Source organism: Colobus angolensis, unplaced genomic scaffold, assembly GCF_000951035.1.
Source record: "Colobus angolensis palliatus isolate OR3802 unplaced genomic scaffold, Cang.pa_1.0 Scaffold76, whole genome shotgun sequence".
In the NCBI taxonomy this organism is placed as follows: Eukaryota; Metazoa; Chordata; class Mammalia; order Primates; family Cercopithecidae; genus Colobus; species Colobus angolensis.
This window is the reverse complement of record NW_012121376.1, coordinates 4,571,296-4,586,553: the sequence shown is the minus strand read 5'-3', so window position 1 is coordinate 4,586,553 and position 15,258 is coordinate 4,571,296. Positions and strand designations below refer to the sequence as shown.

Below are 15,258 nucleotides of genomic sequence, written 5' to 3'. Positions count from 1 at the left end.
AGCTGAGATTGCACTACTGTACTCCAACCTGGGTGATAGAGCAAGACTCCGTCTCAAGAAAAAAAAAAAGTGCAGTGGCACATGCCTATAATTCCAGCACTTTGGGAGGTCGAGGCAGGAGGACCACTTGAGGCCAGGCATTTGAAGCCAGCCTGGGCAACACAGCAAGATCCCATCTGTACTTAAAAAAAAAAAAGTTAAATGTTTCCTGTTAAAAAGAGAGGAAGCATGAATTTCTCCTGAGTTATGATTTTTCACCCAACAGATTGGCAAAAATGGGAAGGCTGTTAACACTATGGCCACGGTCATCTCCCATGGGGTGAGTGGGATAATGGGGGTGATGGGAATGATGGCATTGACGAGGATAATGGGGATGACAGGGATGACGAGGATGATGGAGATGATGGGGATGACGAGATAATGGGGATGACGGGGCAGCCACCCCGGCCGGCGGGAGGGTCAGTCCGGGGAGGGTCTCCACACGGTGGCTAAGGCTGAGAGCACATTCATTCTGCAAACATTTGTTACGTGGTCTGTGTGTGCCAAGTCTTGGGCCAGGTTCCAGGGCTACAGGGATGAAAAAGGCAGCGTGGTTCCTAACCTCACGGTGCCAGGAGTGTGAGGAGGAGGAGAACGTCCTTGGGAACTATCACCCGAATACTAACGCTGAGTACTGGGGTGGAGACCAGCTGGGCTGACCTACCCAGGCACGGCTGGAAATGGCACTTTGTCTCCCACCTGCTGCGTCACTGGCCTGGCCTCCCTCCTTTCTGAGGACATCAGGTGCCGGAGGTTTAGCTTAAGCATGGGTGACTGATGGGGGAGACCGGCTAAGTCCCTGCTGTGAGCCAGGAGGGCTGCCTGCTCTGTCCTGGGCAGGGGGTGGGGCGAGATCAGACGCCATCTGCTCCCTTGTTTAAAACAGGCTTTGATGATCCACCCCACTGCCCTGAGCCGAAGGGAGGCTGGAGGGGGGTGTCTCTCAGGAGCTCCTGCCTCCTGGGCAGAGGTCTGTTCAGAAGGTTCCAGAAAGAGCCCTGGAATCGAGCCTGCACACCCGGGTTCCCAGCCAGGCTGACTTGCTCCTTGTTACCTTGGGCAGCCAGTCCCCACCGCAGCCCCATCTGCAAGGCAAGGGCATTGGTTGTCAGCCTGGGCCGCCCAGGATAATCACCTAGGAGGCCTCCTAGAGCACCAGTGCCTGGGACCCATCTACACCAATCTCACCCCAGCCTCTGGGGAATGGGCTGGGGCTGCATCCATTTGGAAGCCTTCCAGGAGATTCTGATGTGTGGTGGAAGTTTAGACTCCTGGGCTAGAATGATTCTAGTGCTTTGTATTTCTTCTTTTTTGAGACAGGGTCTTGCTCTGTTGCCCAGGTTGGAGTGCAGTGGTGCAATTTTGGCTCACTGCAACCTCCATCTCCTGGGCTCAAGCAATCCTCACACCTCAGCCTCCTGAGTAGCTGGCACTACAAGAGCATGCTACCACGCCCAACTAATGTTTCTGTTCTTTGTAGAGATGGGGTTTCCCTATGTTGCCCAGACTGGTCTCAACTCCTGACCTCAAGCAATCTGCCCGCCTTGGCTTTCTGAAGTGCTGGCCTATATTACTGTGCCTGGCCTATATTACTCTTAAGTTCTCAATCCACACCTCAGCTTCTACCACCTGCTGGCCCCAGAGACCTCAGCTCCTCCAGCTCAGCCTGGCCTCCATACCTGCCTTCTCGCTGCTCACCAGCTCAGTGCGCTTGGTCCTGCCTCAGGGCCTTTGCATTTGCTGTTCCTTCTGCCTGGAACACTGTTCCCTGCATCCACATGGCTGACTCCAGTGTCGGCACCACAGAGAACCCCTCATCCCACCTCATCCCCTCGACTGCAACCCCTTGCTCAATTCCCTTCACAGCGCTCACTACGAAATCCAGCCTGCTGGGTGTGCATTTGTTCACGCACACTTTCCGTCTCTCCTACATGGACAGGAGCTCTGTGCTGCTCACTGCTGCATCCTGAGGGCTGAGTGTGCCACCTGGCATGCAGCAAGTACTCAATACATGTTTGTGAGAAGTTGCCCGGGACACACCCTCGTCTGGGCTCTGTCCCACAGTGGAAGGGAACCAGCACCACGGAACAGCGACTGTGTGTTGGCTCCTGTTTGCGGCTTGGGTGTGGAGGTCGGCAGAGTAGACAAAGACCCCTGGAACATGGTGGTGGCAGCAGCAGGCAGCGGGTGAGCAGGAGCCTGAGCCCATTTTACAGACGGGGACAGGAAAGCTCAGGGAAGTGGGGTGCTTGACCTTGGCTATTTTCTAACTCCTGGTTCAGCGGGGACTGGATTCTACCATGTGACCTCCCTTCAAGTGTATGAAATTTCCAATTCGCTCTGAACACTGCTCAAATGTATTAGTGGAACGAATGCTTTTCTTACCCTCCCATTTCACAGAGCTCCTGTCCCCAGGGGTGGCAACTCCACATTCCCTGCCTGGCTCCAGCTGGCCACTCCCATCTCCTCCAGCGCTGTGGTCCCTCCAGTTCCTCCACCATGCACGCCAGGCTCCTGCTTGCTTCCCAGTCCATGCCCATGAGTTTCTGCTACCAAGAACAGCCGTCCCTTCCCTGCTCTGTATCAGGCCAGGTCTTTAGGCTGGGGTGTTCCTGGGTGATGCCACCCCTAGCAACCCTGGGTAGGCAGGCGCTAGCTTCCATCCAGCACCGAGTTAGCATTACGGTCATTCCTCACCTCTGTACATTCCAGTGGCCAGGACCACACTGCCTTGTTCATCCCTGTAGCCCTGGGCCAGCACCCAGTGCAGGGACACAATAAAGGTTTGTGGAAGGAACAGTCTCTCATGCAATTCTGGCCTGCAGCTGTCCACCAGCAGAGCCAGGCATTCACATTGTCACGGGGCCATATGGAGGGATTCTGGGTTTTGGGTTGAACCAGGGGCTCGACGCAAGTCTCTGAAGGCAAATCAGAAAAATGGGTGCCATAACGGCCAACCACCAACCACCCCCAGGCTCAGCCCCCCGAGCGAGGGAGTCAGAGCCATGCCTGGCAGCCAGGGGTCTGCACAAAAACGAGAAGTGTCTGAGAAACTGTCACAGCCAAGAGCCTAAGGAGGTGTGACAACTAAATGCCATGTGGGATCCTGTGACAGAAAAAATGTATGCGGGAAATTGGAATCATGTGGACATTAGTTAATAATAACTGATCTAGCCGGGCGCAGTGGCTCATGCCTGTAATCCCAGCACTTTGGCAGGTTGAGGCAGGAGGATAGCTTGAGCCCAGGAGTTCAAGACCAACCTGGGCAACATGGTAAAACCCCCATCTCTACTAAGAATGCAAAAAAAGTAGCCGGGTGTGGTGGCGCTCGCCTGTAGTCCCAGCTACTTGGGAGGCTGAGGTGGGAGAATTGCTTGAGCCCAGGAGATGGAGGTTGCAGTGAGCTGAGGTTGTGCCACCGCACTCTAGCTTGGGCAACAGAGCCAGGCCCTATTTCAAAAAAACAAAAAGTGTGGATATTAGTTAATAAGAATGGATCTGGCCAGGTGCGGTGGCTCACGCCTATAATCCTAGCACTTTGGAAGGTCAAGACTTGAAGCTAAGAGTTTAAGACTAGCCCAAGCAACAAAGCAAGACCTCTTCTCTACAAAAAAAAAAATTAGCTGGGCATGGCATTGTACACCTATAGTCCCAGCTGCTTGGGAGGCTGAGGCAGGAGAATTACTCGAGCCCCAGAGATCAAGGCTGCAGTGAGCTGGACTGTGCCACTGCACTCCAGCCTGAGCAACAGAGAGAGAGTGAGATCCTGTCTCAAAAATATAAATAAATAGGTATATAAATAAATAAAATAGTAATAAAGAACAATGGATTTGTATTGATTGGTTTGCTGTAATGAGTGGACCATGCGAGTATAAGATGTTAATAACGGCGGAAGCTAGTGTGGGGTATGTGGGAACTCTCTGTACTATCTTTTCAATTTTTCTGTAAATTAAAACTATCCTACAAAATAAAGTCTATTAAAAAAAAAAAAATGACAAACTACCAACCCAGGAGAAAGCCTTCATCTTTCCCACCAAGCCCCAGGCAGTCCTAAGGGACCTTCCCCAGGACAGTTGCTGGGGCCAGTCTCCTTCCCAGGAGCCTGTATCCATGGTGATGCTGGAGTTAACCCAGGCTGGAGCTGACATCCCCCCGCAGAACCTCAAAGACCACAGGGGTCCTCCCAGGTAGCCCTGACATCCCAGCCAGCTACTCTAGCGGGGCCCCCACACACCTGCAACTACCTCCATAGCAGGAAGGTGTAAAGGCTCCTTGGGCACCATCTTTAGGGCCTATCTCAGAAAACTCTCGACACCTGACCCAGGAGAGCTTCCCAGTTGCCGCTCCATCGTACAGACACAGAAACTGAGGCCTGGGCACGGGAAGTGACTTGCACCAAGTTGCAGTCAGAGGCTGACCCAGAACATGAACTTGGATCTCTGACCCCAGAGCCATTTTGCCAGTGGTCCTCAAAAGTACACAGCCACTGGAATTCCCCCAGAGGACGTGTTGAAAACCCTGAGTTCCTGACTCAGTTGATCCAGTGGGTCCTGAGAATCTGATGGTCTGACTGGTTCCCAAGGGATGCCTATGCAGAAGGTCCCGGACCCCACTGAGAACCACGCAGCAGGACCACGCCATTTCCTTGGTTGTGCTGCCCTGCTGGAGCCTGGTGAAGGAGCACTTAGGAACCAAGGAGATGACTCCCTCGTTCCCCTTCTGTCTGTGGAGCCAACCTCTCCTAACTGGCCATGTGGCCTTGAGCCAGCGAGAGATCCCCTGTGCCTCAGTCTCCCCATCTGTAGAGTTCAGCTGTGATGAGGGTGGCTGTGTCCAGCTCCTGTTGATGCTGGCACGTGCCAGTCTTTATAGGGTGAGGCACGAGGGAGATGTTCTTTGGCCCGTGGGACACTTCCGTGGGTCACAGTCGCCACAGCAAGGCCCTTGAGCAGAGGGACTCTGCTTAAGGGGTGCCGCTGCAGCCCCTCTCCTTTGGACTCGGAAACAAAGGGGTGTTGGCACAGCTGTGTTCCTCCTATGCCACCCTCCTATGCCACACTAGCTTCCTATGCCACCCTCCTATCTACCACCCTTGGGCTGAGTCTTTGTTGCCAGACAGGAGAAGCACATTCCTGCCCCCCACAGGGGAAGCTCAGAGGTGAACTGACTTGATGGGGACTGAATAGAGTCCCCCAAATTCACATCAACCCAGAACCTCAGAATGTGACCTTATTTGGAAATGAGGTCTTTGCAGATGTAATTAGTTGAGGATCTCCTGATGAGCTCATCCTGGATTTGGGGGCGGAGGGGCTCTAAATCCAATGCCGGGTGTCTTTACAAGAGGAGGAGAGGGAGGCTGAATGCAGGGCAACATGAAGAAAGGAAGTCCACGTGAAGGCGGAGGCAGAGACTGGATCCAGGATGCCTGAAGCTACCAGAAGCTGGAAGAGGCAGAAATGTTCCTCACTTGGGGCTGAGGAGGGAGGGTGGCCCTGCCAGGGCCGATTTCAGAACCATGAGAGAATAAAAATTGCTGTTTTAAACCCCCAGTGTGTGGTCATTTGTCACAGCAGCCACCCTACAGTCACACACGGTAGAGACGGAAGCCAGCCCAGCAGTGGGCGGACCCCATCCCAGCCAGCCACGTTGGGTGCCATCGACACAAAGCCAGCCCAGTAGGGAAGGGGCCTGTGTCTTCCTGGGCAGTTACACAGCCTCAGAGCCCATGAGGGAGCTGCGGAAGGAGGAGGTGGCGAGGGCTGGGGCTGTGGCTGGTCAGAGTCGGTGAGATGAAGCCCGCAGGGAAGAATGTCATACCCACTGTGACCCTCACACTCTGCTGAGTGGGTTCAGCCCACGCCTCCCGTAACCACGCCTCCCAGAACCATGCCTCACACTCTACTGAGTGGGCTCAGCCCACGCCCCCATAACCACACCTCCCGTAACCATGCCTCGCATAACCACGCCTCCTAAGGGAATAAGAACAGGTCTGGGAGCCGCCTCCCTAGAGGAGCCCATGTCTCATTTCTAGTTGGTGTCACCATAGCTGGTCACTTCCTCTCCTTGGGCCTCAGTTTCCCTATATGTAATGTAAGGCTTTGCAAGATGACTGCCAAGGTGCCTCCCGGCTCAGAAAGCCTACTTTGGTTCTAGAGGGAGAGATTCCCAGACTGGAGGGGAAGAGAAAGGAGGGCAGCAAACTAAATCCCCCAGACCAGGCAAGTGAGCCCCCACATCAGCCAACTGAACCCCCAGACCAGCCACTGAACCCCCACATCAGTCAATCGAACCCCCAGATCACACAACTAAACCCCCAGACCAGCCAACTAAACCCCCAAGACCAGCCAAGTAAAGCCCCCAGCCCAGCCAAATAACCCTAGACCAGCCGACTGAACCCCCAGACCAGCCAAGTAACCCCAGTCCAGCCAACTGGACCCCCAGATTAGCCAATTAACCCCCACACAAGACAGGTAAACCCTATTAGACCAGCCAATCAACCCCCCAAGACCAGCCAAGTAAAGCCCCCAGCCCAGCTGAGTAACTCCCAGACCAGACAACTTAAACCCCTTAGATCAGGCAACTAACCTCCCCATACAAGACAATCCCCCCCAGACCAGACAACTAAACCTCCAGACCAGACAACGAAATCCCCCAAACCATAAAACTAACTCCCCTAGACAACTGAATGCCCCCCCGCCCCAATCAGCTGACTGAACCTCCCAGACCAGTGAACTGGACCCCATTCATTGAAATGACGTTTGGAATACACTGAATTCAATAAAACATATTAAAAGTAATCGTACCCGTTGCTTTTTACCTTATTCATGGGACTGCTAGAAACATTAAAATCTATTTCTACTGGATGGTGTGGCTCTAGATAGTATGCCCTTGGGCAGAGTCCTGTCTTTATGATTCTTCAAGTCCTCTCCAGAACCCAGCACTCAATAAAACCTGTGGGCTGGATGCAGGATGCCTCGGTTTACCCCAGAGGAAGCTGAGGCCTAGAGAGACAAGGTCACTTGCCCCAAGGCAGGAGCCACTGTGTAATCTGCGGGGCTCAGTGGAAAATGAACGTGTGAGGCCCATTGTTCAATATGCATTAAGAGCATTAAACTGAGCATGGGGCCTGTGCAGCTGCAAAGGTCACATGCCTGTGAAGCTGGCTCTGCTCCAAGGCCAAATCGTTGGTAAGGGGCAGAGCTGGGATTTGAACCCAGGGAGGCCTGGAGCTGGGGGCACGGTACAGGAGGGTCACCTGGAAACAGCTGGGTGGGTCTGAGTCCCTGGCCGGGCTGCAGGGCTAGAGCAGAGAGGCAGAGGGCCGGGCCGGGCGCGGTGGCTCAAGCCTGTAATCCTAGCACTTTGGGAGGCCGAGACGGGTGGATCACGAGGTCAGGAGATCGAGACCATCCTGGCTAAAACGGTGAAACCCCGTCTCTACTAAAAAATACAAAAAACTAGCCGGGCGACGTGGCGGGCGCCTGTAGTCCCAGCTACTCGGGAGGCTGAGGCAGGAGAATGGCGTAAACCCGGGAGGCGGAGCTTGCAGTGAGCTGAGATCAGGCCACTGCACTCCAGCCCGGGCGACAGAGCGAGACTCCGTCTCAAAAAAAAAAAAAAAAAAAAAAAAAGAGAGGCAGAGGGCCTGGGTCCTGGCGGGTCCCTCCTCCTGGTGCCCTGGGCAGCATGTAGTGTTGAGTCCCCAGGGAGTGAGCGTAATTGTATCCAGGGCTGAACGGTGCCCGCTCCAAAAGATACACCTAACCGGAACCTGTGAGTGGGAATCTAACATTGTTGAAAACAGGGTCTTTGTGATGTCTTTTTTTTTTTTTTTTGAGACAGGGTCTGGCTCTGTCACCCAGGCTTGAGTGCAGTGGTGTGATCATGGTTCACTGCAGCCTTGACTTCCTGGGCTCAGTGGATCCTCCCACCTCAGCCTCCCAAGTGGCTGGGACTACAGGCGTGCACGCCACCATTCCCAGATAATTTTTGTATTTTTTGTAGGGATGGGGTTTTGTGATGTTGCCCAGACTGCTCTTGAACTCCTGGGCTCAAGAGATCCTCCTGCCTCAGCTTCCCGAAGTGTTGGGATTACAGGCATGTGCCACCGTGCAGCCCTGCAGATATAATTGAGTTAAGGATCTTGGGATGAGATTATCCTGGAATAGGGTGGGCCCTAAAGCAAATGACAGTTGTCCTTAAAAGAGAAGGGAAGACAGAAGAGGAAAGCCATGTGCCTCGAGGCAGAGGCTGGAGCTAAGCGGCCACAAACCAAAGGGTGGCTGGCGCCACCAGGAACTTGGCAGGAAGGAGCCTCCCTAGATCTTCCAGAAGAAACAAGGCCCTGCTCACACCTGGGTGTCACACCTCTGGCCTCCAGAACTGAGAGAGAATAAATTCCTGTTTTAAGCCACCTAGTTTGGGGTAATCTCTTACAGCAGCCTTAGGACAGTAAGATGCCATGTTACAGAGTTCCTGGTTACTTCAAATGTCGAGTTAAAATGTTTCTCTCCAGGCCGGGCGTGGTGGCTCACGCCTGTAATCCCTGCACTTTGGGAGGCCGAGGCAGGCGGATCACATAAAGTCAGGAGTTGGAGACCAGCCTGGCCAACATGGTGAAACCCCGTCTCTACTAAAAATACAAAAATGAGCTGGGCATGGTGGCAGGCTTGGTGGCCTGTAATCCCAGCCACTTGGGAGGCTGAGGCAGGAGAATTGCTTGAACCCGGCAGGCAGGGGTTGCAGTGAGTTGAGAATGCACCATTGCACTCCAGCCTGGTGACACAGCGAGACTCTGTCTCAAAAAAAAAAAAAAAAAAAAGAGTTCTGGTCCCCCTACTCCCCATTCCTCGAGTCACCACCATGCTTGTGCAGGCCTCATCACCTTCAGAGACCCAGGCTGGGCAGGTGGGGTGGGCAGGGGCCGGCAGCACCAAAGCCAGCCATGAAAAATGGATGGACAAGCCATGCCTAGGGCAGGTGCCATTCCAGCAATTAGCAGCTCTAGGGCCAACAGGAAGGTGGTCCTTTTAAAAGCTCCCAGCTCCAGGAGCTCTGAGCTGGCTGCCTGTGCTTTCACTCATGAGGGGCCGGGGGTGGGTGGAGTCAGAGTGCGTTTCCCAGGCACTGTCAGGATCTGCAGAGTCTTGGTCTACCTTCCTGATCAAGCCCCGGCCTTGGGCTGGAAGAAAAGTGGTCCCAGAGACACCTCCAGGGGCTTGGTTTCTTTGTCAAAGATGTCCTGACACAATCACCAAAAGGTGGAAACCACCCAGTGTCCATCATTGAAGCAGATAAAGAAAACGTGGTCTGTCCACATGGTGTAGTAGTATTCAGCTGTGAAAACGAATGAAGCAGTGACGTGTGCCTCCATGTGGATGAGCCTAGAAAACGCCACGCTGAGCGACGGAGGCCAGACACAAAATGACAAATGCTGGATGATTCCACTGACACGAGGCCCTTAGAACAGATTCCTAGAGACGGGAAGTAGAATGGTGGCTGCCAAGGGCTGGGGGAGGGAACGGGGAGTTAGTGTTTAATGGGGACAGAGTTTCAGTTGGAGATGATGAAACCTTCATTCTGAAGATGGGTGGCGTGATGGTTGCACAACATTGTGAACGTGCTTAATGCCACTAACCCGTACACTTCATGATTAAAACGGTAAGTTTTATGTGATACATATTATTTTTTAAAGAAAAGTGTCCTCAATGCCTACTTTGTGCCAGGAACTGGGAAACTCATGTCAAAGGGAAGAAAGTCCTCAAGTTTCAAGGGTTCAGGCTTGACCCTCTCAACCACTGTCTGCCGCTGGATCAACCTCAGCCACGCACAGATACTCATTCCACAAACAACTCCCCGCTCCTCTGTGGGGTCAGGCTGGAGTCTCAGAGGAAGCCACGTCCTGGAGGGGACGTGGGCTGTTTGTGTCTGTCTGGCATCCCATCCCGCTTAGCAAAGGACACCCCGATTTTCACCATGGGAACCAATCTCTCTGCAAGCAGTCTTGGAGGAGCTGTCAATCAAGATGCACCTCCCTCCACGCCAAGGGGGCGGGCCTAAGACCTAAGCTGGGCCAATCAGATGCTCTCCTGGAGCGGATTCCTCCCACCCTGGGAACCTAAAAGGTGGTCCATTCATCCCGGCTCCCAGCAGGGACCTTTTCATTCTTCCTTACTTCACTCTTCCTGTGGGCTCCCCTCGGCTTTCCAGTAAATTCCTTGTTAACCAGTATCCGCTTCTGTAGCTTGCATCCAAAAGCCCTAAGCCTGCCTAAACCCAAAGGATGGGTTACAGAGCCTGGTGAATTTGACGAAGGAAATAATACAATTAATTAAGAGCAGCCACCGCCAGGGTGCGCCAGGCCCTGCTCTGGTGCTCCTGGTGACCTGAGACGGGTCCGCCATGATCCCCATTTTACTGATAAGGAAACTGAGGCTGTTGATCTAGGTCTTACAGAGGCATTGGTGAGGCCACAACTCACACAATGGAGGCTGATCCCAGGCCTGGCTCAGCTCCTGACCACCTCTCCAGGTGCGTAGGTGACCTCTGCCTGGAAGGGGCTGCTGGGGTCAGGCAGGTGGCCCTGGGGCAGGCTAGGAGCCCGGCCCTCAAACTGCTGGCCATGGGACACCTGGAGCCAGAGTCGGTCTCAGGCAGCGGGGCCCCAAGTCAGAGCAGGCGGGCATGCTGGGTCTGGACCAGGGGCTGCCCACGTGACTCCCAGATTTTTGGCTGGGGAGACCAAAGCAACTGTCACCAAGGTACAGAAGAGGGGGCAGCAAAGGACTTGGGATGGGAGGTCTCTTGCCGCACTGGTCTGCCCCAGGGTCATCCACACACAGGACAGAAGTCTGGGCCGCCTTCGCCAACACCCACAACGCCCTTCAGTGGTTTTGTGTCCTTCTAGAACTTTCCACCCACAACGCCCTTCAGTGGTTTTGTGTCCTTCTAGAACTTTCTCCTGCTGGCCTTCTCTCCCAGCACCTGGACGCTGGACCTCCTGTCTGGGGGATAACAGGCCCTGGGTGTGTCCTCGGGGACAAAAACAGCCCCGCGTGTGCCTGGCTCCTTCGCAAAGGTCCTCCTCCCTCACTCTCCACAGCCTGAGATTAGGCCCCCTGAGGGGGAAACTGAGGCCCCAGGGCACTGCCACCTTCCCAGTCACTCACTGCTAGTGAAATGGAAGGCCTTGGGGGGTGCTCAGAGTCATGACAAGCATTTTTAGGGTACCTGCTGTGTACAGGACTGCTTTGTGGGATGGTGCCCCGCTCTTTCTGCAGGGCAGAGGGCTTCATCTCCCCTCCCTCCTGCCCCCCAGCCCAGCCCACCCCCTGCCATGAGAGCTGGTGGGGGCAGAGCTGCAGGCCTTACCTTTCAGGCAGGACATCTTAAGCCCCATGCTGGCGCCTCTGCAGGCCTGTGGAGAGAGAAGAGCGCTCAGAGAGGGGGCGGGCACAACTTGTTTGTGTTGGCCACGTGCGGCCAGGCCCCCACCCCTGGCCCTGACGAGTGCAAAACAGGAGGTTGTGGTGGAGAGAAACCACCGGCCTCCAGGTCACGCCACCTGTCAACTACATCTGGGCTGGATTTGCTCAAAGATGGAGTCTGTGCTGGTGGAAAAAACTTAACGGGTGCCTCAAAGTTAAATATACAGGAAGCCAAGGCGGCATCTGCAGCCCTGGCTCTGTGAGGTCACTTGAACCCAGGAGGCGGAGGCTGCAGTGAACTGATTATGGGAACCGACACCATCAAGCCTTTCAAGAGCCACAGGATGGCTGCAGCTGCAGAGATGTGAAGACCTGCCAGCCAGGGCTCAGGGTGGCCCAGAGGCCCCCATGGCGGTGCACCTCCCGTTCTTTTTTTTTTTTGAGACGGAGTCTCGCTCTGTCGCCCATGCTGGAGTGCAGTGGCCGGATCTCAGCTCACTGCAAGCTCCGCCTCCCGGGTTTACGCCATTCTCCTGCCTCAGCCTCCCGAGTAGCTGGGACTACAGGCGCCCGCCACCTCGCCCAGCTAGTTTTTTGTATTTTTTAGTAGAGACGGGGTGGTCCCAATCTCCTGACCTCGTGATCTGCCCGTCTCGGCCTCCCAAAGTGCTGGGATTACAGGCTTGAGCCACCGCGCCCGGCCGCACCTCCCGTTCTAATGCTGCCATTTTTTTCCCCCTAATGCAGGTTCTTTGGAGATCTGACAGCCTGGGCTACACAGGCCATGTGGCCCCCAGCCCACGGGGTATTAGAATTGTCCCAACCAGTGTTCTCATGATGTTCCTGTGACATGAGGCATCCTGCGTTCTGAGCAATTGAAAAATAAAAGCAGCAGCCAGTGGTGTGTGGCCCCCGTGTGCTCTTGACACTCATTCCTCAGTAATAGCCCCGCAAGGTACTATTACTGTCCCCACTTCACAGACACAAAAATCAGGGCTCAGAGAAGTGGTGGCACCTGCCTGAGGCTACCAGCTTGCTAGGGACTGTGGAGCTGACACTCGAACCCAGGACTGTCCTGATCCCCAGGCTGGAGCCCCACCCCACAGGGGCCTGTAGTGTGCAGAGGTCCAGAGGAAGATAAAGGCACAGTCCATGGGAGGAGCCCCAGGGGGTGGGAGGTCAGGCAGGAACAGGTGGGGAGAAACCAAAGATGGGTTGGACCTGGGGTTTTGGGGGCTGGTTTCGAGTTAAGAGCTTATTCTGAGGATGCCAAGGAGCAAGTCTGCTTTCTAGAAGGGTGTGTGGCTAGGGCCTGTGAGGAGACCCCAGGCCTGGCCCTCGTCTGCAGGCTGTTGGTGGACTGGTAGCATCAGCAACCCGGAGGCTAGGGAGCAAGGCAGCAGCTCAGGTCCAACCAGGCACACAAGGTCCCAGGGATTCCTGTGCCTCTGAGGTCAGAGATGCTTGCTCTGGGCCAGAAATCGGGGAGGTGAATGTGAAGATGGCAGGTCAGGAAGAGTTTGGAGGACAAGGAGCTGGAAGTCCAGGTGGAGCTAGTAAGACATGGGTGGGAGATACCACCAGGACATACAGTGAGGGCCTGGGGAAGACAGGGAGAGCGAGAGATACTGATGGAACGGGCTTGCGTCAGCTGCGTATGAAAGGTGGCTATTCCAACTTAGGAGTGGTCTCTGGAGCTTCCCCACTGCACCAGCTGGGCCAGGTCCCAGCCATGTGACCACGGAGAGTTTATCTCAAGACTTCACTTTCCCCATCTTTAAAATGGGATGAGGTGGCCAGGCACAGTGGCTCAAGCCTGTAATCCCAACACTTTGGGAGGCCAAGGCAAGTGGATCAGGAGTTCAAGACCAGCCAAGCCAACATGGTGAAACCCCGTCTCTACTAAAAGTAAAAAAATGAGCCAGGCATGGTGGTGGGTGCCTGTAATACCGGCTACTAGGGAGGCTGAGGCAGGAGAATCACTTGAACCTGTAGGTGGAGGTTGTAGTGAGCTGAGACCGCGCCACTGCACTGCAGCCTGGGCGACAGAGTGAGAATTCATCTCAAGAAAAAAGGGATGAGGCACATAATGGTCTCATTGAGCAGCAGCGAGGACTGAGTGTCGGGAGGTGATCTGTGCTGGGAACAGAGGAAAAGTCCGAGCAACGTCAGCTGCTGCCGTCCCTTATGACAGCGAGGGAGGGAAAGGAGGTCGAGGTTTCCAGCTAGGCCTTTTCTCCAGGGCCTTGCTGTTCCCAGAATGGCCCATGGAACAGCAGCACAGGCTTCCTGGGAGCTGTGCCTGCAGAGTCTCAAGCCCTGAGCTGGCCCCGCCCACTCAGAACCTGCATCCACACTAGAGCCAAGAAGAGCTGGGCCCTGCAGCGTCCGCACATCGCCCAGGAGCTTTACAAAATACTGCTTCTTCCGGATTAGGTAACTCACAGCTGTCATACCAGCACTTTGGGATGCTGAGGCATGAGGATCGCTTGGGGCCAAGAGTTTAAGACTAACCTAGGCAACATAAGAAGACCCTGTCTCTATAAAACAAGCTTGCAGCCAGGTGCAGTGGCTCACATCTGTAATCCTAGCAGTTTGGGAGGCTAAGGTGGGCAGATCATCGGAGGTCAGGAGTTCGAGACCAGCCTGGCCAACATGGTGGAACCCCATCTCTACTAAAAATACAAAAAATTAGCTGGGTGTGGTGGTGGGTGCCTGTAATCCCAGCTACTTGGGAGGCTTAAGTAGGAGAATCTCTTGAACCCGGGAGGTGGAGGTTGCAGTGAGCCAAGATCATGCCATTGCACTCCAGCCTGGGCAATAAGAGCCAAACTCTGTCTCTAAAACAAAAAACAAGCTTGTACAACCCGCAGCCTTCCAGCCTCCTGCAGCCCAGAACGGCTTTGATGTGGCCTAACACAAATTCGTAAGCTTTCTTAAAACATTATGAAAATTTTTTGCGATTTTTTGTTTTTAAGCTCATCAGCTATCATTAGTGTATTTCATGTGTGGCCCAAGACAATTCTTCTTCCAATGTGGCCCAGGGAAGCCAAAAGTTTGGACACCCTAGCTACAAAACATTAAAAAAAAAAATGAGTCAAGCGTGGTGGCCTGTGCCTGTAGTCCAAGCTACTCAGGAGGCTGAGGCGGGAGGATCACTTGAGCTCAGGAGGTTGAGGCTGCAGTGAACCTTGAACTTGATTGTGCCACTTCACACCAGCCTGGGTGACAAAGCAAGAGCCTGTCTCTTTAAAAACAAACAAACAAACAAACAAACAAAACTGCTGCCTGAGTCCCACCCCCAGAGATTCTGGGGCAATTGGTCTGGTGTGTGGCTGGCATTGGGATTTTTTTTTTTTTTTTTGAGACAGAGTCTCACTCTGTCGCCCAGGCAGGAGTGCAGTGGCACAACCTTAGCTCACCGCACCCTCTACTTCCCAGATTCAAGTGATTCTCCTGCTTCAGCCTCCTGAATAGCTGGGACTACAGGGGTGTGTCATGTTACCCGGCTATTTTTTTTTTTGTATGTTTAGTGGAGATGGGGTTCATCATGTTGGCCACGCTGGTCTCGAACGCCTGACCTCAAGTTATCCACCCACCTCAGCCTCCCAAAGTGCTGGGATTTCAGGTATGAGCCACCGTGCCTGGCCTGGCACAGAGATTTTTAAAAGCTCCCTGCAGGACTCTCACATGCAGGAGAGAGAATCCTTCCCTACGGGAGGAGTGAGGGGTAGCGAAGGAGTGGGGCTGGGGCTGTGGGACGGAGGGCCCAGGCCTGCGGGAGTGACAGACA

At 54.3% G+C, this 15,258-nt stretch overlaps 1 protein-coding gene across 1 annotated transcript in view; it reads right to left on the bottom strand.

The window, feature by feature from the left end:
• Window positions 1-11,450, bottom strand: part of LOC105501907 (chromosome unknown open reading frame, human C16orf74) — a 28,289-nt gene extending 16,839 nt beyond the window's left edge. The window contains exon 1 of the mRNA XM_011928049.1: window positions 11,410-11,450. Within this exon, the coding sequence (XP_011783439.1) occupies window positions 11,410-11,437 (28 nt within the window). The 5' untranslated portion in view covers window positions 11,438-11,450. The remainder of the gene's footprint in view (window positions 1-11,409) is intronic.
• Window positions 11,451-15,258: the final 3,808 nt, after the last annotated feature.